At 48.9% G+C, this 21,039-nt stretch overlaps 1 protein-coding gene across 1 annotated transcript in view; it reads right to left on the bottom strand.

The window, feature by feature from the left end:
* Window positions 1-948: 948 nt before the first annotated feature.
* Window positions 949-21,039, bottom strand: part of UVSSA (UV stimulated scaffold protein A) — a 169,120-nt gene continuing 149,029 nt past the window's right edge. The window contains exon 14 of the mRNA XM_075346804.1: window positions 949-1,751. Within this exon, the coding sequence (XP_075202919.1) occupies window positions 1,658-1,751 (94 nt within the window). The 3' untranslated portion in view covers window positions 949-1,657. The remainder of the gene's footprint in view (window positions 1,752-21,039) is intronic.

Here is a 21,039-nt window from a genome sequence, read left to right as displayed (position 1 = left end):
GGGAAAGAAAAAATGGCTCAACTATAAGGCTAGAGTCAGACTTGCTTTTGGCTCGTGTGATGAGCGGATCACAGTGCCCGGAACGGCCAAGGAGTGGGCCAGCTGCATAGAAATACATGACGCTGACCGGCTCCTTTCAGGCGAGCCACCGGCCGGTCCAGGCACTGTGATCTGATCCTCAGGAGAGTCACACTCAAGTGTGACTCTAGCCTAATTGTCACACTCAAGGGTGACTCCAGCCTAATTGCCACACTCAAGCAGGACTCCAGCCTAATTGCCACACTCAAGCAGGACTCCAGCCTAATTGCCACACTCAAGCAGGACTCCAGCCTAATTGCCACACTCAAGCAGGACTCCAGCCTAATTGCCACACTCAAGCAGGACTCCAGCCTAATTGCCACACTCAAGCAGGACTCCAGCCTAATTGCCACACTCAAGCAGGACTCCAGCCTAATTGCCACACTCAAGCAGGACTCCAGCCTAATTGCCACACTCAAGCAGGACTCCAGCCTAATTGCCACACTCAAGCAGGACTCCAGCCTAATTGCCACACTCAAGCAGGACTCCAGCCTAATTGCCACACTCAAGCAGGACTCCAGCCTAATTGCCACACTCAAGCAGGACTCCAGCCTAATTGCCACACTCAAGCAGGACTCCAGCCTAATTGCCACACTCAAGCAGGACTCCAGCCTAATTGCCACACTCAAGCAGGACTCCAGCCTAATTGTCACACTCAAGCAGGACTCCAGCCTAATTGTCACACTCAAGCAGGACTCCAGCCTAATTGCCACACTCAAGCAGGACTCCAGCCTAATTGCCACACTCAAGCAGGACTCCAGCCTAATTGCCACACTCAAGCAGGACTCCAGCCTAATTGTCACACTCAAGCAGGACTCCAGCCTAATTGCCACACTCAAGCAGGACTCCAGCCTAATTGTCACACTCAAGCAGGACTCCAGCCTAATTGCCACACTCAAGCAGGACTCCAGCCTAATTGCCACACTCAAGCAGGACTCCAGCCTAATTGTCACACTCAAGGGTGACTCCAGCCTAATTGTCACACTCAAGCAGGACTCAAAGCTAATTGTCAGACTCCTAGACAAGAGGTCACCCATTCTGGTAATCAGTGGGGGATCTTACTGATGGGAAACGGGCAAATCCAAAAATGTAGTGTCACTTTTGTAGACTTGAATACTACCTTCCAACTCGCTGTTTGCTTTCACCTTGAGAGCAGAGCAAGTGAACAAAAAATAAACCAACAATAAAAACAAATTATACAAAATATTTAAAAAATATTTTAAAAATTACTTTTAAATAACTTTAAAAAATTTATATAAAGTCTAATCTTCCCAGATCACCATTTCCTTTGCACACCGGTGTTTGGGCTAAATTCTAATATTCCTTCACGTCTATTTCATTTTTTTTTCTACAATTGCAATTTTCTTTAAAATAACCTACAAATCTATAAAATCTTTTTTTAAATAAAATTTCATAAAGTAGGTACAACAAATTATGCAAATAAGTTAAGACATAACCATTAGTGGGAAATTTTCTCAATATATTACAACAATTTTTCTTTAAAAAAAAAAAAAGGTCCTTAAAACAAGTCTTCCATGTAGCAGGCGGCCGGACGCTTTATCTCCTTCTCTGGCGGGTTTTAATTTAATGCATAATTAAACTGGTTTGCAAACTTTTCGTGTCGCCGCTGATCCATTTGGTTCATTGCGCTTATCACTCGTTTTACTGATCCCCTGGAAAAGAAAAAAAAAAAAAAAGAAAAAATTAGGCAAAAATAACAGAGGTCGCGGCTTCACTTCCATCTTTTCTGATGGAGTGTTTATTGGTATGTTAAAAAAAAAAAAAATTGGAGGCGGTATCATTAATTACTGCTCGTCCCCTCCCGCACTGATGAGGCAGAACAAATTAGACGTGTTAAGTAAATTAAGTACCGCCATACAAATAGTTTTTAATTCAACAAGGTTTTAATAACAGGAGTAAACAAATTGAACTCCGGTATTAATGTGCGCACTCCACCTTTGTCATTATTCTTTACCGCCGACCTTACAAGATAAATGGCAGCCGTCCAAGCAGGACGTATAGCAGACAAAGGCGAGGCATCCTTGTTATCCACATTGTGCTGGGATACGTCTGTCTGGATGTCCTGTCTCAATCCAATTTATAAAGCCGCTTCCTTAACCTCCGCCGCTATTGATTCTGGGTACATACATTATTTACACATACAGCTTGGGTAAAGGGCGCGACGCCCAGCTGATGAACAGAAAATGTATTTTTCGGATTATAAGTCGCACCCCAAATTTAGAGGAAGAAAAGAGGAAAAAATGAATTTTTTTAATGTTAAAGGGGATCTGTCATAAGGGGGCTTGACACGCCCCCGTCGTTTGTGCATCACGGGCAAATCGCTGCCCGTAGCGCACAATAACGCTAGGACCCGTCACACGGACTTACCTGCCTAGCGACGTCGCTGTGGCCGGCGAAGAGCCTCTTTTCTAAGGGGGCGGTTCGTGCGGCGTCACTATGCAGCCGTCCAATATAAGCGGAGGTGCGGAGAGCAGGCGCAGGAAAGTGACGCCCACCTCGTTGCCAGAGGACGCAGGTAAGGTGTTCTTAGTAGTTCCTGCGGTGTCACACGTAGCGATGTGTGCTTCCTCAGGAATGACCAACAACCTGCGTCCGGCAACAGCAACGATATTTGGGATTTGAACGACGTGTAAACAATCAACGATAAGGTGAGTAATTTTGATAGTTAGCGGTCGTTCATGCATTTCACACACAACGACGTCGCTAATGAGGCCGGATGTGCGTGACGAATTCCGTGACCCCAACGACATCTCGTTAGCGATATAGTTGCGTGTAAAGCCACCTTAAGGCCCTATACAGTTTTTGGTGCAGGTTGTTGCCTTATCCCAGTAAAATCAATGACAATCCATAAGCGCTGTGCGCACGTTGCTACTTTTTTCCATGCAGTTTTATTTGCAGAAAAAAGAAGCAGCGTGTAAATTCTTGGTGCGTTTTCGTTTTCTTAATCCACCCTGCCATTGAATGCAATAATAATAAAAAAAAAAAAACGCACCAAAAACGCATGGGTTTTTTGTGCATTTTTCACCCATAAGGTGCATTTTTTAGTGCAAACAAATGTCTGCAGCATGCGCACATACCCTTATAATCCTAAAATCCATTTTATAATCTGGATATAGTTCACTGAGTGGGGCAGGGGGGAGGGGGGTGCGCAGCAGCGATAGAGTGGGGTCACACGAGGCAGGGTCGAAGGAGGCAGGGTCGAAGGAGGCAGGGTCACACGAGGCAGGGTCACACGAGGCAGGGTCACAGTTGAAAGACGGCAGCATCAGTCCCTGGGAGGAGGGGATGTAGTGATGGTATGATATGGTCACCATAAAAACTCAGGGAGTGGACACGATGGGCTTCAGGAAAATGGCTGCAGAGGCAGTGAATGCACAGATATCTCATGTCTCCGAGAACTCAATCTGCCTGCGCATGCTCTGCCTCTGCAGCTGCTTTCCTGAAGCTCATCTCATCCACTGCCTGGAGATCAATGGCACCTGCATCACACCGCCACGATACCCCCTCCTCCCAGGTCCGCAGCATTGCCCCACTCATAGTAACATAGTTTCTAGGGCTGAAGGAAGACCTGATGTCCATCTAGTTCAGCCTATTTTTAGTGCCGCTGTTCTCCGGTGTTGAACCTGTGGAAGGCAAAAACCCAGAGTAGAAGCCAATTTTCTTCATAGGGAAAAAAATTATTGCCCGACTCCTAAGCTGGGTCACCTATCTACCTGTAATATTATGTTATTTATAACCTTCTATACTGTTGCTATCAGGAAAAGCCTCCATTCCTCTCTTAAATTCAGTGAGTTGGCCGTCACCACTTCCTCAGGAGGAGAGTTCCAGCCTCACTGCTCTTACCGTGAAGAACCCTCTTCTATGCTGGTGCAGAAATTTTTCTTTCCTCCAAACGAAGAGAAGATCCCCTTGTTCATGTCATAGTCCTTGGTACAAACAGATGATGGGAGAGATCTCTATATGGCCCCCTGATGTATTTGTACATGTTTATTAGGTCTCCCCTAAGTCTTCTCTTTTGTAGAGTAAATAGACCAAATTTTGGTAACCTTTCTTGGGATAGTAATGCACCCACTCCATTATTTTAGTTTCCCGCCTCTGAACCCTTTCAAGTTCAGTAATGTCATTCTTGACCACCGGGGCTCAAAATTGTACACAATACTCCAAGTGTAGTCTAATGAGTGATCTGTGCAGAGGGAGAATGAGGTTTTCATCTCATGCCGCCGCCCTGCAGTTGCGACCCCACTCCACCGCTGCGCCCCTTCCTGCCATTGTGCTACATTAGCATTATAAGACAAGCCCCTAATTTGGAGGGAAAAAGTGCGCCGTATACCAAAAAAAAAAACAAAACAAAAAGAAACAAATATTATATATGACCCATGCGCTTTGCAGACGTCCTTTATCGACCATATTCCCACAGGTGTAAGGGCTTGTTCACACATTGCGTTTTTGCAGCAGTTTACAGTCCTAGCAACGTGAATGATATTTCTGACATCTCCTGGACATGCCGCTTATTTTTTCCATGCAGATTTAACCTTTTTTTTTTCTTCAAATCCCCATCAAAGTTTTTCTACCATATAAATGAATGGGTAAAAATATATAATAAATGAAGGGAATTTTGTTACTTACCGTAAATTCCTTTTCTTCTAGCTCTTATTGGGAGACCCAGACGATTGGGTGTATAGCACTGCCTCCGGAGGCCACACAAAGCAATTACACTAAAAAGTGTAAGGCCCCTCCCCTTCTGGCTATACACCCCCAGTGGGATCACTGGCTCACCAGTTTTAGTGCAAAAGCAAGAAGGAGGAAAGCCAATAACTGGTTTAAACAAATTCACTCCGAGTAACATCGGAGAACTGAAAACCATTCAACATGAACAACATGTGTACCCGCAAACAAACCAAAAATCCCGAAGGACAACAGGGCGGGTGCTGGGTCTCCCAATAAGAGCTAGAAGAAAAGGAATTTACGGTAAGTAACAAAATTCCCTTCTTCTTCGGCGCTCTATTGGGAGACCCAGACGATTGGGACGTCCAAAAGCTGTCCCTGGGTGGGTAAAGAAATACCTCATGTTAGAGCTGCAAGACAGCCCTCCCCTACGGGGAGGCAACTGCCGCCTGCAGGACTCTTCTACCTAGGCTGGCGTCCGCCGAAGCATAGGTATGCACCTGATAATGTTTGGTGAAAGTGTGCAGACTCGACCAGGTAGCTGCCTGGCACACCTGTTGAGCCGTAGCCTGGTGACGTAATGCCCAGGACGCACCCACGGCTCTGGTAGAATGGGCCTTTAGCCCTGATGGAACCTGAAGCCCCGCAGAACGGTAGGCTTCAAGAATTGGTTCTTTGATCCATCGAGCCAGGGTGGCCTTAGAAGCCTGCGACCCTTTGCGCTTACCAGCGACAAGGACAAAGAGTGCATCCGAACGGCGCAGGGGCGCTGTGCGGGAAATGTAGATTCTGAGTGCTCTCACCAGATCTAACAAATGTAAATCCTTCTCATACCGATGAACTGCATGAGGACAAAACGAAGGCAAAAAGATATCCTGATTAAGATGAAAAGAGGATACCACCTTCGGGAGAAACTCCTGAATGGGGCGCAGCACTACCTTGTCCTGGTGGAAGACCAGGAAGGGAGCCTTGGAAGACAACGCTGCTAGCTCAGACACTCTCCGAAGAGATGTGATCGCTACCAGAAAAGCCACTTTCTGTGATAGTCTAGAAAGTGAAACCTCCTTCAGAGGCTCGAAGGGCGGCTTCTGGAGGGCAACTAGTACCCTGTTCAGATCCCATGGATCTAACGGCCGCTTGTACGGGGGAACTATATGGCAAACCCCCTGTAGGAACGTGCGCACCTTAGAAAGTCGTGCTAGACGCTTCTGAAAAAAGACGGACAGCGCCGAGACTTGCCCTTTAAGGGAGCCGAGCGACAAACCTTTTTCTAACCCAGATTGGAGGAAAGAAAGAAGGGTAGGTAATGCAAATGGCCAGGGAGACACTCCCTGAGCAGAGCACAAGGATAAAAATATCCTCCACGTTCTGTGGTAGATCTTAGCAGACGTGGGCTTCCTAGCCTGTCTCATGGTGGCAACGAACCCTTGGGACAATCCTGAAGACGTTAGGATCCAGGACTCAATGGCCACACAGTCAGGTTCAGGGCCGCAGAATTCCGATGGAAAAACGGCCCTTGGGACAGTAAGTCTGGTCGGTCTGGTAGTGCCCACGGTTGGCCGACCGTGAGATGCCACAGATCCGGATACCACGACCTCCTCGGCCAGTCTGGAGCGACGAGTATGACGCGGCTGCAGTCGGATCTGATCTTGCGTAGCACTCTGGGCAAGAGTGCCAGAGGTGGAAACACATAAGGGAGCCGGAACTGCGACCAATCTTGCACTAGGGCGTCTGCTGCTAGAGCTCTTTGATCGCGAGACCGTGCCATGAATGTTGGGACCTTGTTGTTGTGCCGGGACGCCATTAGGTCGACGTCCGGCCTTCCCCATCGGTGACAGATTTCCTGAAACACGTCCGGGTGAAGGGACCATTCCCCTGCGTCCATGCCCTGGCGACTGAGGAAGTCTGCTTCCCAGTTTTCTACGCCGGGGATGTGAACTGCGGATATGGTGGAGGCCGTGGCTTCCACCCACATCATAATGCGCCGGACTTCCTGGAAGGCTTGCCGACTGCGAGTCCCTCCTTGGTGATTGATGTATGCCACCGCTGTGGAGTTGTCCGATTGAATTCGGATCTGCTTCCCTTCCAGCCACTGCTGGAAGGCTAGTAGGGCAAGAAACACTGCTCTGATTTCCAGAACATTGATCTGAAGGCTGGACTCCTGCTGAGTCCACGTACCCTGAGCCCTGTGGTGGAGAAACACTGCTCCCCACCCTGACAGACTCGCGTCTGTCGTGACCACCGCCCAGGACGGTGGTAGGAAGGATCTTCCCTGTGATAATGAGGTGGAAAGGAGCCACCACTGCAGAGAGTCCTTGGCCGTCTGGGAAAGGGAGACTTTCCTGTCCAGGGATGTCGACTTCCCGTCCCATTGGCGGAGAATGTCCCATTGAAGTGGACGCAGATGAAACTGCGCAAACGGAACCGCCTCTATTGCCGCCACCATCTTCCCGAGGAAGTGCATGAGGCGTCTTAAGGAGTGCGACTGACCTTGAAGGAGAGCCTGCACCCCTGTCTGTAGTGACCGCTGCTTGCTCAGCGGAAGCTTCACTATCGCTGAGAGAGTATGAAACTCCATGCCAAGATACGTTAGTGATTGGGTCGGTGACAGATTTGACTTTGGGAAGTTGATGATCCACCCGAACGCCTGGAGAGTCTCCAGTGCAAAATTCAGGCTGAGTTGGCATGCCTCCTGAGAGGGTGCCTTGACCAGTAGATCGTCCAAGTAAGGGATCACAGAGTGTCCGTGAGAGTGCAAGACTGCTACCACTGCTGCCATGATCTTGGTGAACACCCGGGGGGCTGTCGCCAGACCAAATGGCAGAGCCACGAACTGAAGATGTTCGTCTCCTATCACGAAGCGCAGAAAGCGTTGGTGCTCCGTAGCAATCGGCACGTGGAGATAAGCATCTTTGATGTCTATTGATGCTAGGAAATCTCCTTGAGACATTGAGGCAATGACTGAGCGGAGGGATTCCATCCGGAACCGCCTGGCGTTCACATGCTTGTTGAGCAGTTTTAGGTCCAGAACAGGACGGAAGGAGCCGTCCTTTTTTGGAACCACAAAGAGATTGGAGTAAAATCCTCGCCCCCGTTCCTGAGGGGGGACAGGGATCACGACTCCTTCTGCTCTTAGAGAGTCCACCGCCTGCAGCAGGGCATCTGCTCGGTTGGGGTGTGGGGAGGTTCTGAAGAACCGAAGTGGAGGCCGAGAACTGAACTCTATTCTGTACCCGCGAGACAAAATGTCTGTTACCCACCGGTCTTTGACCTGTGACAGCCAAATGTCGCAAAAGCGGGAGAGCCTGCCACCGACCGAGGATGCGGAGGGAGGAGGCCGAAAGTCATGAGGTAGCCGCCTTGGAAGCGGTTCCTCCATTTGCTTTCCTGGGGCGTGAGTGAGCCCGCCAGGAATCTGAGCTCCCTTGTCCTTTCTGAGTCCCTTTGGACGAGGAGAATTGGGGCTTGCCCGAGCCTCGAAAGGACCGAAACCTCGACTGCCACTTTTTCTGTTGAGGTTTACTTGCTCTGGGCTGTGGCAAGGAAGAGTCCTTACCCTTGGACTGTTTTATGATTTCAGCCAATGGCTCACCAAACAGTCTGTCTCTAGATAATGGCAAGCTGGTTAAGCATTTTTTGGAACCAGCATCTGCTTTCCAGTCCTTTAACCATAAGGCTCTGCGCAAAACCACAGAATTGGCGGCCGCCATCGAGGTACGGCTCGTAGATTCTAGGACAGCATTGATAGCATAGGTCGCAAACGCAGACATTTGCGAAGTTAGGGACGCCACTTGCGGCACCGCTGGATGTATGATAGCATCCACCTGTGCTAAACCAGCTGAAATAGCTTGTAGTGCCCACACGGCCGCGAATGCTGGAGCAAACGACGCGCCGATAGCTTCATAGACAGATTTCAACCAAAGGTCCATCTGTCTGTCGTTGGCATCTTTAAGTGAAGCGCCATCCTCTACTGCGACTATGGATCTAGCCGCAAGCTTGGAAATTGGGGGATCCACCTTTGGGCACTGGGTCCAGCGTTTGGCCACTTCAGCGGGAAAAGGATAACGGGTATCCTTAGAACGCTTAGAGAAACGCTTGTCTGGATGAGCGTCGTGCTTCTGGATTGATTCTCTGAAGTCAGAGTGGTCCAAAAAAGCACTTAATTTACGCTTGGGATACAGGAAATGGAACTTCTCCTGCTGTGCAGCTGCCTCCTCTGCAGAAGGGGCTGGGGGAGAAATATCCAACAGTCTATTAATCGCCGATATAAGGTCATTAACCATGGCGTCACCATCAGGGGCATCCAGATTGAGAGGGGCCTCAGGATTAGAATCCTGATCACCGTCCTCAGTCTCATCACAGAGAGATTCTTCTCGCTGAGACCCTGAGCAGTGTGATGACGTCGAGGGTCTTTCCCAGCGAGCTCGCTTAGGCTGCCTGGGACTGTCATCTGAGTCAGAGACTTCAGCTTGTGATGCTTGAGACCCCCTTGAAGTACGGATTAGTTCCAACTGAGGGGGACTAGAGAGCATAGCCACAGCAGTGTCCATGGTCTGAGGAACCGGCCTGGCCTGCAAGGTCTCCAGGATTTTTGTCATAGCCTCAGACATTTTATCAGCAAACACTGCAAAGTCTGTCCCCGTCACCGGGGCAGGGTTCACAGGCGTCTCTGCCTGGGCTACCACCACATTAGGCTCTGGCTGACGAAGTGCCACTGGGACTGAACATTGCACACAATGTGAATCATTGGAGCCTGCCGGTAGATCAGCCCCACATGCAGTACAAACAGTGTACACAGCCCGTGCCTTGGCAGCCTTGCGTTTTGCGGATGACATGTTGCTGCCTCCTCAGAGCAGTACAGGGTGTCCAGCCAAGAAGCGACCTTACAGTGCAACTATATATATATATGGTACCAAGAAAAAAGTACACTAATATATCACTGAGGCACTAGTGGGGCCAGCACTACTGTGCAGCTTACCGCCCGCTTAGGAGCGGTGTGTGGTCGCCAGAAATCCCTCTAGTCTGGGTCTCCCAGAGCCTGCTGCCTTTCCCCAGCCAGATCGCATGTGTAATGGCTGCCGGCGTCCTTGTGGAGAGGGGGGGCGGGCCCTGGGCGTACACCGACGAAGAGCGGGAAGTCTGCTTCCCCTTGTGCCTAGTGAGAGGGCTGGAGCATGTAAATAAGGCTCCAGCCCTCGGCGCTGCCATTGAGCAGCGTCTTTCCCCTACCCTGATTGACAGGGTGGGGGCGGGAACGAAGCGGCGCTAGGCCGCAGAAGCCGGGGGCTAAAGTTAGAAGCGCCGCCGCCGTAAAAGCGCGGTCGGCGCAAAGCCCCCGGCGCACCACAAGTCGCAGCTGCGCCGCCGCTCCAGGAGCGGTCGGCGCAGTAGTTCCCAACACACAACGTCACTCAGCAAAGCTGCAGTGACCTAACCCCCAGCGTACAGCGCTACTGTCCCCGGCGCACTACAACGCTCAGCAAGCCCTGAGAGTGTCCGTGCCTGCCGGGGACACAGAGTACCTGAAAGTTGCAGGGCCTTGTCCCTGAACGGCACTCCCGCTCCCAATCCAGCAGGTTCTATGGGTCTGTGGATGGAGCCCGGCCCCAGGGCTTGGGGGCCGGCAAGATCCCACTTCCACAGAGCCCTCCAGGGGATGTGGAAGGAAAACAGCATGTGGGCTCCAGCCTCTGTACCAGCAATAGGTACCTCAACCTTACAAGCACCACCGCGGGTGAGAAGGGAGCATGCTGGGGGCCCTATATGGGCCCTCTTTTCTTCCATCCGATAGAGCCAGCAGCTACTGCTGACTACAAACAGTGGAGCTATGCGTGGATGTCTGACCTCCTTCGCACAAAGCAGAAAACTGGTGAGCCAGTGATCCCACTGGGGGTGTATAGCCAGAAGGGGAGGGGCCTTACACTTTTTAGTGTAATTGCTTTGTGTGGCCTCCGGAGGCAGTGCTATACACCCAATCGTCTGGGTCTCCCAATAGAGCGCCGAAGAAATATAATTTTATATATATATATATATATATATATATATATATATATATATATATATATATATATATATATATATATATATTAATTATATACACAGACACACACATATACACAGACACACACACACACATATAAATATATATATATTATATATATATATATATATATATATATATATATTAATTATATATACACACACACACACACACACACATATAAATATTATATATATATATATATTTTTTTTATAAATCATGCAATTTTCACACTGACCACTAAGGGTTCTATAGGCTCATACTTTGTGTCCATTTAGGAAGAGTTTACAGCATTGTCTTTATCATCAGAGGCAGGATTACAATGGCAGGAAACCGCTCTGAAAAGCCAGGATCCACCAGTTACAATAGGTGATATCACAGCTGACCTGCTCCCCCTCTCTTCACAATAACCTTTGCACACGTCGTGGAGGATGGAAGAGGATCCATCAGCTGCTGTGAAGCTCTAGTGACCTCCAGGCCCAAGAGAATTAAGGCAGCACTAAAAAAATAATGGCAGCCACACAAAATGTTCACACTTCTGGCATATTTTGGCCATTTTCACTTAGGGGTGTACTCACTTTTATTGCCAGCAGTTTAGACATTAATGGCTGTGTGTTCAGTTATTTAGAGGGCACCACATTTCCCCTGTTATACAAGCTGCACACTGACACTGTACATTGCATTACAGGGTCATATCTTCAGGGTTGTCCCATGAATAGATATAATAAAATACTTACAAAAATGTGAGGGGTGTACTCACTTTTGTGATATACAGTAAGTATTTAGGTAGAAGGATTAGGCTTTTCTGCAGCAATACAACATCAAGACCAAGCAGGGTGCAAATAGACTGCTATGCAGTGAGTTACCAGAAGATTACAGTCCCTTAGTGGTAGTGTGAAAAAACAAATTAAGCTCAAAAGATTTTCGGAAATTTTTTTACAACAAAATTCCTTAAAGGGGTTTTCTAGTTTCAGAAAACCTCTATCCTAAAGCGCAGTCCATTCAAGTGCTAAAATGCTTGTTATGAGTATCAAACACCCGAGCATGGTAGTGCCCGCTCATCACTAGTTACCAGTACTGAGCACCTGAGCATGGTAGTGCCCGCTCATCACTAGTTACGAGTACAGAGCACCTGAGCATGGTAGTGCCCCCTCATCACTAGTTACGAGTACTGAGCACCTGAGCATGGTAGTGCCCGCTCATCACTAGTTACCAGTACTGAGCACCTGAGCATGGTAGTGCCCGCTCATCACTAGTTACCAGTACTGAGCACCTGAGCATGGTAGTGCCCGCTCATCACTAGTTACGAGTACTGAGCACCTGAGCATGGTAGTGCCCGCTCATCACTAGTTACCAGTACTGAGCACCTGAGCATGGTAGTGCCCGCTCATCACTAGTTACCAGTACTGAGCACCCGAGCATGGTAGTGCCCGCTCATCACTAGTTACGAGTACTGAGCACCTGAGCATGGTAGTGCCCGCTCATCACTAGTTACGAGTACTGAGCACCTGAGCATGGTAGTGCCCGCTCATCACTAGTTACCAGTACTGAGCACCCGAGCATGGTAGTGCCCGCTCATCACTAGTTACTAGTACTGAGCACCTGAGCATGGTAGTGCCCGCTCATCACTAGTTACGAGTACTGAGCACCTGAGCATGGTAGTGCCCGCTCATCACTAGTTACCAGTACTGAGCACCTGAGCATGGTAGTGCCCGCTCATCACTAGTTACCAGTACTGAACACCTGAGCATGGTAGTGCTCGCTCATCACTAGTTACGAGTACTGAGCACCTGAGCATGGTAGTGCCCGCTCAACACTAGTTACGAGTACTGAGCACCTGAGCATGGTAGTGCCCGCTCATCACTAGTTACGAGTACTGAGCACCTGAGCATGGTAGTGCCCGCTCATCACTAGTTACCAGTACTGAGCACCTGAGCATGGTAGTGCCCGCTCATCACTAGTTACCAGTACTGAGCACCTGAGCATGGTAGTGCCCTCTCATCACTAGTTACCAGTACTGAGCACCTGAGCATGGTAGTGCCCGCTCATCACTAGTTACGAGTACAGAGCACCCGAGCATGGTAGTGCCCGCTCATCACTAGATACCAGTACTGAGCACCCGAGCATGGTAGTGCCCGCTCATCACTAGTTATGAGTACTGAGCACCCGAGCATGGTGGTGCCCGCTCATCACTAGATACCAGTACTGAGCACCCGAGCATGTTAGTGCCCGCTCATCACTAGTTACTAGTACAGAGCACCCGAGCATGGTAGTGCTCGCTCATCACTAGTTACCAGTACTGAGCACCCGAGCATGGTAGTGCCCGCTCATCACTAGTTACGAGTACTGAGCACCCGAGCATGTTAGTGCCCGCTCATCACTAGATACCAGTACTGAGCACCCGAGCATGGTAGTGCCCGCTCATCACTAGTTACGAGTACTGAGCACCCGGGCATGTTAGTGCCCGCTCATCACTAGATACCAGTACTGAGCACCCGAGCATGGTAGTGCCCACTCATCACTAGTTACCAGTACTGAGCACCTGAGCATGTTAGTGCCCGCTCATCACTAGATACCAGTACTGAGCACCCGAGCATGGTAGTGCCCGCTCATCACTAGTTACGAGTACTAAGCACCCGAGCATGTTAGTGCCCGCTCATCACTAGATACCAGTACTGAGCACCCGAGCATGGTGGTGCCCACTCATCACTAGTTACCAGTACTGAGCACCTGAGCATGTTAGTGCCCGCTCATCACTAGATACCAGTACTGAGCACCCGAGCATGGTGGTGCCCACTCATCACTAGTTACCAGTACTGAGCACCCGAGCATGTTAGTGCCCGCTCATCACTAGATACCAGTACTGAGCACCTGAGCATGGTAGTGCCCGCTCAACACTAGTTACGAGTACTGAGCACCTGAGCATGGTAGTGCCCACTCATCACTAGTTACGAGTACTGAGCACCTGAGCATGGTAGTGCCCCCTCATCACTAGTTACGAGTACTGAGCACCTGAGCATGGTAGTGCCCACTCATCACTAGTTACGAGTACTGAGCACCTGAGCATGGTAGTGCCCACTCATCACTAGTTACCAGTACTAAGCACCTGAGCATGGTAGTGCCCACTCATCACTAGTTACGAGTACTGAGCACCCGGGCATGTTAGTGCCCGCTCATCACTAGATACCAGTACTGAGCACCCGAGCATGGTAGTGCCCGCTCATCACTAGTTACGAGTACTAAGCACCCGAGCATGTTAGTGCCCGCTCATCACTAGATACCAGTACTGAGCACCCGAGCATGGTGGTGCCCACTCATCACTAGTTACCAGTACTGAGCACCTGAGCATGTTAGTGCCCGCTCATCACTAGATACCAGTACTGAGCACCCGAGCATGTTAGTGCCCGCTCATCACTAGTTACTAGTACAGAGCACCCGAGCATGGTAGTGCCTGCTCATCACTAGTTACGAGTACTGAGCACCTGAGCATGGTAGTGCCCGCTCATCACTAGTTACCAGTACTGAGCACCCGAGCATGGTAGTGCCCGCTCATCACTAGTTACGAGTACTGAGCACCCGAGCATGTTAGTGCCCGCTCATCACTAGATACCAGTACTGAGCACCTGAGCATGTTAGTGCCCGCTCATCACTAGATACCAGTACTGAGCACCCGAGCATGATAGTGCCCGCTCATCACTAGTTACGAGTACTCAGCACCCGAGCATAGTAGTGCCCGCTCATCACTAGTTACAAGTACTGAGCACCTGAGCATGGTAGTGCCCACTCATCCCTAGTTACGAGTGCTGAGCACCCGAGCATGGTAGTGCCCACTCATCACTAGTTACAAGTACTGAGCACCTGAGCATGGTAGTGCCCACTCATCCCTAGTTACGAGTGCTGAGCACCCGAGCATGGTAGTGCTCACTCATCACTAGTTACCAGTACAGAGCACCTGAGCATGTTAGTGCCCGCTCATCACTAGATACCAGTACTGAGCACCCGAGCATGGTAGTGCCCGCTCATCACTAGTTACGAGTACTGAGCACCCCAGCATGTTAGTGCCCGCTCATCACTAGATACCAGTACTGAGCACCTGAGCATGGTAGTGCCCGCTCAACACTAGTTACGAGTACTGAGCACCTGAGCATGGTAGTGCCCACTCATCACTAGTTACGAGTACTGAGCACCTGAGCATGGTAGTGCCCCCTCATCACTAGTTACGAGTACTGAGCACCTGAGCATGGTAGTGCCCGCTCATCACTAGTTACGAGTACAGAGCATCCGAGCATGGTAGTGCCCACTCATCACTAGTTACGAGTACTGAGCACCCGAGCATGGTAGTGCCCGCTCATCACTAGTTACTAGTACTGAGCACCCGAGCATGGTAGTGCCCGCTCATCACTAGCTACGAGTACAGAGCATCCGAGCATGGTAGTGCCCGCTCATCACTAGTTACGAGTACAGAGCATCCGAGCATGGTAGTGCCCACTCATCACTAGCACTGAGCATCCGAGCATGGTATTGCTGACTCATCAAAAGTAGCCACTACAGCAGAAATGTAATATAACATGCAGCAACTGAAATGAATGGTTGTCTATGTGGCGATAATTGGTTCACCAAGATGCACTATTTATTATGTCAACTGCACTCGGGATCTGAGCATTTAACCAAAAGTATCTGTTTGGAGATATTTCTTACATATACTTTAACGTTTCCCTAAGAGTCCTTTTTGTGGCCACAAGCCTTAAGCCCGCTTTACACGCTGCAGTGTATCTTACAATGTGTTGGCGGGGTCACGTCGTAAGTGTCGCACATCCGGCATTGTAAGGTACATTGCAGTGTGTGACAGGTACGTGCGATTGAATGTTAAAACGTTCATCGCATACACATCGTGCCTGTCTCTCTAGAATTGCATGTCAGGTTGTTCATCGTACCCGAGGCAGCACACATCGCAGCGTGTGACACCCCGGGAACGATGAACAGATCTTACCTGCGTCCTGAGGCTCCCGGCCGGAAATGCGGAAGGAAGGAGGTGGGCGGGATGTTTACGTCCGGCTCAGCTCCGCCCCTCCGCTTCTATTGGCCGGCTGCCGCGTGACGTTGATGTGACGCCGAACGTCCCTCCCACTCCAGGAAGTGGACGTTCGCCGCCCACATCAAGGTCGTATGGACGGGTAAGTACGTGTGACGGGGGTTAATCGTTTGTGCGGCACGTTCAACAAATTGAACATGCCGCACATACGAGGGGGGCGTTGCAAATTGCATACGATATCGTATGCGAAATTGCAACGTGTAAAGCAGGCTTTAGACTCTCTCATTTCTAGGTTCTTCTGTGCTTAGGAGCCCGCTCTATGATCTCCATACGGCATATCACGGTGACATAGACAATCAATGTGCCGATTGAGAGAATGCATAAAAAACAGTGGGTCCAGGCTATATACTTCAGCCAACACGAGAGTCAAGACTGTAAAATACTCAACTTAAGGCTATGTGCACACTCGAAAGTGCCTTTTTCTTAAGGAAAATCCGGACCCTCTTAAAGAATCCCGCGCCCGCGGTAAAAAACTGCAACGAAATCCGCATGCAGTTTTATTGTGGATTTGCCACGGATTTACAGCTGATTTTTTGCAAGTTGGTCCCTGCGGATTTTTACCATTATCTATGGCAAAAACCGCATGTACGTGCAGAAAAGAAGTGACATGCACATTAATTCTGCAGCGAAAAATCTGCGGGTAAATACCATCTCATACTCCGGCTCACTTTTTTGTTTTTTTTGGGTAAATCCGCAGGTATAAAAAAAAAAAAAACGCAGTGTGCGCACAGCATTTTTTTAAAAACCCATAGGATTTGCTGGGGAATGACTGCAGCAATGTTAGACACATTTTCTGCAGCAAATCCGCGGTAAATGCGCAGCGTGCGCACAGGGCCTAAAGGGATATTTCCCAGCAATCGGACCTCCTTAAACAGAAACTCCCCTTTTAGCATAATTCCTCATTTGATAAAACGTCTTTTCGCTGGTCTCATTCAATTTAGAGGTTTTGGGTGTTTTTTGCACCTTTTATTATTGAATTTGCACCTTTTAAGTTCTTTCCTTGGTTTTGTCTATTTTTTGTTCAGCCATATGGCCGTGGCTTTCCTTATCCAGATGGTCGAGCCTAAATCACCTTTTCAAAAATGCCAAAATTTTTGGGCAAACGTGCAGTACAAAGTCCGACCTTTTTTTCCTTTTGTGCAGTTGATGACGAATGTTAAATGGGACCCCCACCTTTCCTTTCATGTGATTTGAGTTGTGGTCGACCATGTGCGCCTCTACCCCACTCCATTCATTCTGTTGGGGTCACCGGAAATGGCAGAGTCCGGCGTTCAGCCGGTCTTCGGCACTCCCATTAGGAATGAATCGAGAGAAGGCTGCTTGTCTGAATCAATGGGAGTCACAACCATCTGACCCCAAGAAATTGGGGTGTTGTCTCCCAGCCCCTTTAAAACTGTACAACTTATCCTCAAAAGGCACAAAAAGGTCCAAAAAATGAGCACCTAGGAATCTGCACCAATTAAAAAAAACATTGTGCGCCAGTTTCGATGAATGTGGCACAAAATCCACCAGTGCAAAAAGAAAATAAAGACAAAAAATTACTTAAAAAAAATAGAAATAATAAATTGGGGCCATAGAGTCCATAGAGGAACGAGCAAGTCTTTTTTTTACTATTGGTGTGAATGGAGAAGAAAAAATAAACGTACAAATTCTGCTTGTTTCTTTTTTTGGACTCTATGGATCCATTTCATTGCCATGTTTGCGCCTTTTGTTTTTTGTACCGCACAATGTGTTTTTTTCTATAGGTGTTTCTATTTGAATTTTTGGTTCCCAGATATTTTCGGCTGATTCATCCATTGTGACTTTTTATATAGTTGCTGGCCAATTAGATAGTAGTCGGGCAAAGTCTGGTTTGGCTGACAGCTATTCTTCCCACCCCCTTATACACGTACACATGCATGCTCGAGTGTGCACGTATCAAGTGAGTGGAGAGGCGGTCGCCTCTGGCGGTGGCTAATCTTCCCTACTAACAAAAATGATCAGGCATGTTAAAGGGAACCTGTAATCAGATTTTATAGGTTTACACACTGTACCCACCCTCTTTTAGCCATCTGGTAAAATATTCCTCAAACCCTTTTATAAGATCACAGCTGCACTGCGCTCCTTGTATAAGTGTTCATCTCCATACACTAATCCTCTGTCCTCACAGTTGCAGTCTCTCCAGCCTTAACTGACGTCATCCTAACAGTCTTGCACTCTTGCGCATGCAAAAAAAGGAACGAAAGCTGCGCAGGCGCAACAGGTTGGGTGGATGATATCAATCAAGGCAGGAGAGATTGTGCAGAGTGGTCCGATGGGCGTCTCCAGACAGTGTAAGCTGCTTCTTCTGTCCCTGCAATCGCCATCTCTCCTGCCTTAACCAACGTCATCCGAACAGTCTGCTGAACTATCGCGCATGTAATGTAAAGAACAAAATCTGCGCATGCGAAACAGATTGGGTGGATGATGTCAATCAAAGCAGGAGAGACTGTGCTGAGTGGTCCGACTGTTGTCTCCAGACAGTATAAGCTGCCACTTCTGTCCCTGCAATCGACATCTCTCCAGCCGTGACTAACGTAATCTGAACAGTCTCACGCATGCAACGTAGGGAACAAACGTTGCACATGTGCAACAGGTTGGGTGGATGATATCAATCAAAGCAGGAGAGACTGTGCAGAGTGGTCTGATGTGTGTCTCCAGACAGTGTATGCAGCCTCTTCTGTCAGTCACCATATCTCCTGTCTTGACTAACGTCATTCAAACAGTCTGTTGAACTCGCACGCATGCAACATAGAGAACAAGAGCTGCACAGGCTGGGTGAATGATATCAATCAAGGCAGGAGAGACTGTGACGAGCATTCAGATGGGCGTCTCCAGACCGTAGGTCTTCTCTGTTCCGGCAATCACCGTCTCTCCTGCCTTGCTTGACGCGGGACGACGTCATCCACACAACCGGTTGCTCCTGAGCTTGTTCGCTGTTGTACATGTATATGAAGAGGAACAGACACTGTATGCAGTTTCTTCTGTCCCTGCAATTGCCATCTCTCCTGCCTAGACTGACGTCATCTGAACAGTGTGCTGAACTATTGCGCATGCAACGAAGGGAACAAAAGCTGCGCAGGTGCAACAGATTGGGTGAATGATATTACTGTAATCAAGGCAGGAGAGACTATGATGAGTGGTCTCATGGGCATCTCCAGACAGTGTACACCCCCTCCACTGTTCCGGCAATCGCCGTCTCTCCTGCCGTGATTGACGCGGAAGGACGTCATCCACACAACCGGTTGCTCCTGAGCTTGTTCGCTGTTGTACATGTATATGAAGAGGAACAGACACTGAATGGCGCTTCTTCTGTCCCTCCAATCGCCATCTCTCCTGCCTAGACTGACGTCATCTGAAAAGTGTGAACTATTGCGCATGCAACGAAGGGAACAAAAGCTGCGCAGGTGCAACAGATTGGGTGAATGATATTACTGTAATCAAGGCAGGAGAGACTATGATGAGTGGTCTGATGGACATCTCCAGACAGTGTATGCCTCCACCACTGTCCCGTCAATCGTCGTCTCTCCTGCCGTGATTGACGCGGGAGGACGTCATCCACACAACCGGTTGCACCTGCACAGCACTTGTTTCCTGCTGTGCAGGCATATGAAAAGGAACAAGTAGGAAAGGTAATTTCTTCGGTGTGCAGGAATGTTATTAAAGACCACACAAGTGAGGGGAATCCAGTTGACATATGATAAATCTGGTGCCCGATCTTTTTTCACCCCAACATACGCTGTTGATGGAGGGAGAGGCCATCGAGTTCAGCTGCCATGATCTAATCCGTGCGCTCAGCTTAATATTAAACAAACTAAATTTTGTTTGTTTGGAGAATAAAACATTAAACAATAAAAAGAATGAAGAGCAGCACAAGGGAATCATTACCGATGATAAAAAACAACATGCGCCAGCTGCTGCTTGAGAGATGGCGGGCAGAATGGCACCAGGACGCCGCCGTGTCAGCCGCCTGCCACAGGACATCTTATTTACAACAATTGGGAATTACTTGTCAGTGTTTCCACAGCTGGACGCATGATTTCCCTCCAATTCCCCCGAGCTAATTAAATCTGGTTTGTTCTCAGGGAAAGGGCGCCGTTAATTGATGTCTGGTACACTCCTATAGATGTCCATCCGCACGGTAATTAAGACCTGTTGCCGTCATATAATTTGTGTTGTGATATCAGCTGTCAGACGCCATGTTTTATGATGTGTACTGAGGTATGGCGCGGCGCTGGTAACGCGGGGATGGCAGCGCATACAGCCAACCTCATTATCAGACTATTAGAAAAGTTGTCTGGAAGTGAAGAGTAAAAATGTAGTGTACAGAACGAGGCCAAGCTCAGACGGCACCGCGCCCGCTCTGTGCCCCTTCCCAGGCACGTGGCGTAATCGTGATACAAACGGTGCACTCGGAGTTATCCATAGGGCAGGATTTTGGATATTATGAACTATTGCGTTCAGATTGAATAAAGGGGTACTGCAGTCTACAACAATCATCCCCTCTTTACTGTATAGGCAATAAAGGACAGATTGGTGTGGGGGCGCCCCAACGAAATTGCCAGACTTGGCGGGCTGCAGAAGAACACGGGGGTTAAATTCCAAAATTTACAGGATAGGGTGTTGGCGCTAAAAACTGCTCGTCCATCCTACGTCTATGACGAAGGCAGCAGAGGCCTGCACTCGACAATCACCAGCGCTCCCATACAGAGTGAATGGATCGGAAGGACGCACGAGTGAATGGCTGTGACTACAAGACTTCAGTCATGGGGAGAATCAGGTATGACCATATCACAATCTTGATGATTGATGGGGGTCCTCACACGGATCTATTAGCTGTGTGATCATTTTTGTTGACTGGAATACCCCTTAAGGTTATATTCTCCTAAAGCAGCTCTCTCCCATCTATGGTTTTCTAGCTTTAGCAAAAGGTTGGCATGGGACGCTGTGAGTTATATTTTTGTCACAAAATAAAAAATGACAGAACAGGGGCCCCTATACTGGCTCTCAGGCTTGAGACCCTGCGCTGTCCCTTATCTCAGAGGTAGGCTTGAAGGAAGGCCAGGTCTGAGCCCCCAGTGTGACCCTAACTCTAGTCCGAGCCCTGATCTTACTTCCCCCCTCT

Source organism: Anomaloglossus baeobatrachus, chromosome 1, assembly GCF_048569485.1.
Source record: "Anomaloglossus baeobatrachus isolate aAnoBae1 chromosome 1, aAnoBae1.hap1, whole genome shotgun sequence".
Taxonomy (NCBI): domain Eukaryota; kingdom Metazoa; phylum Chordata; class Amphibia; order Anura; family Aromobatidae; genus Anomaloglossus; species Anomaloglossus baeobatrachus.
Note: the sequence above shows the minus strand (reverse complement) of the source record. Positions and strands in the feature narration are given on the sequence as shown.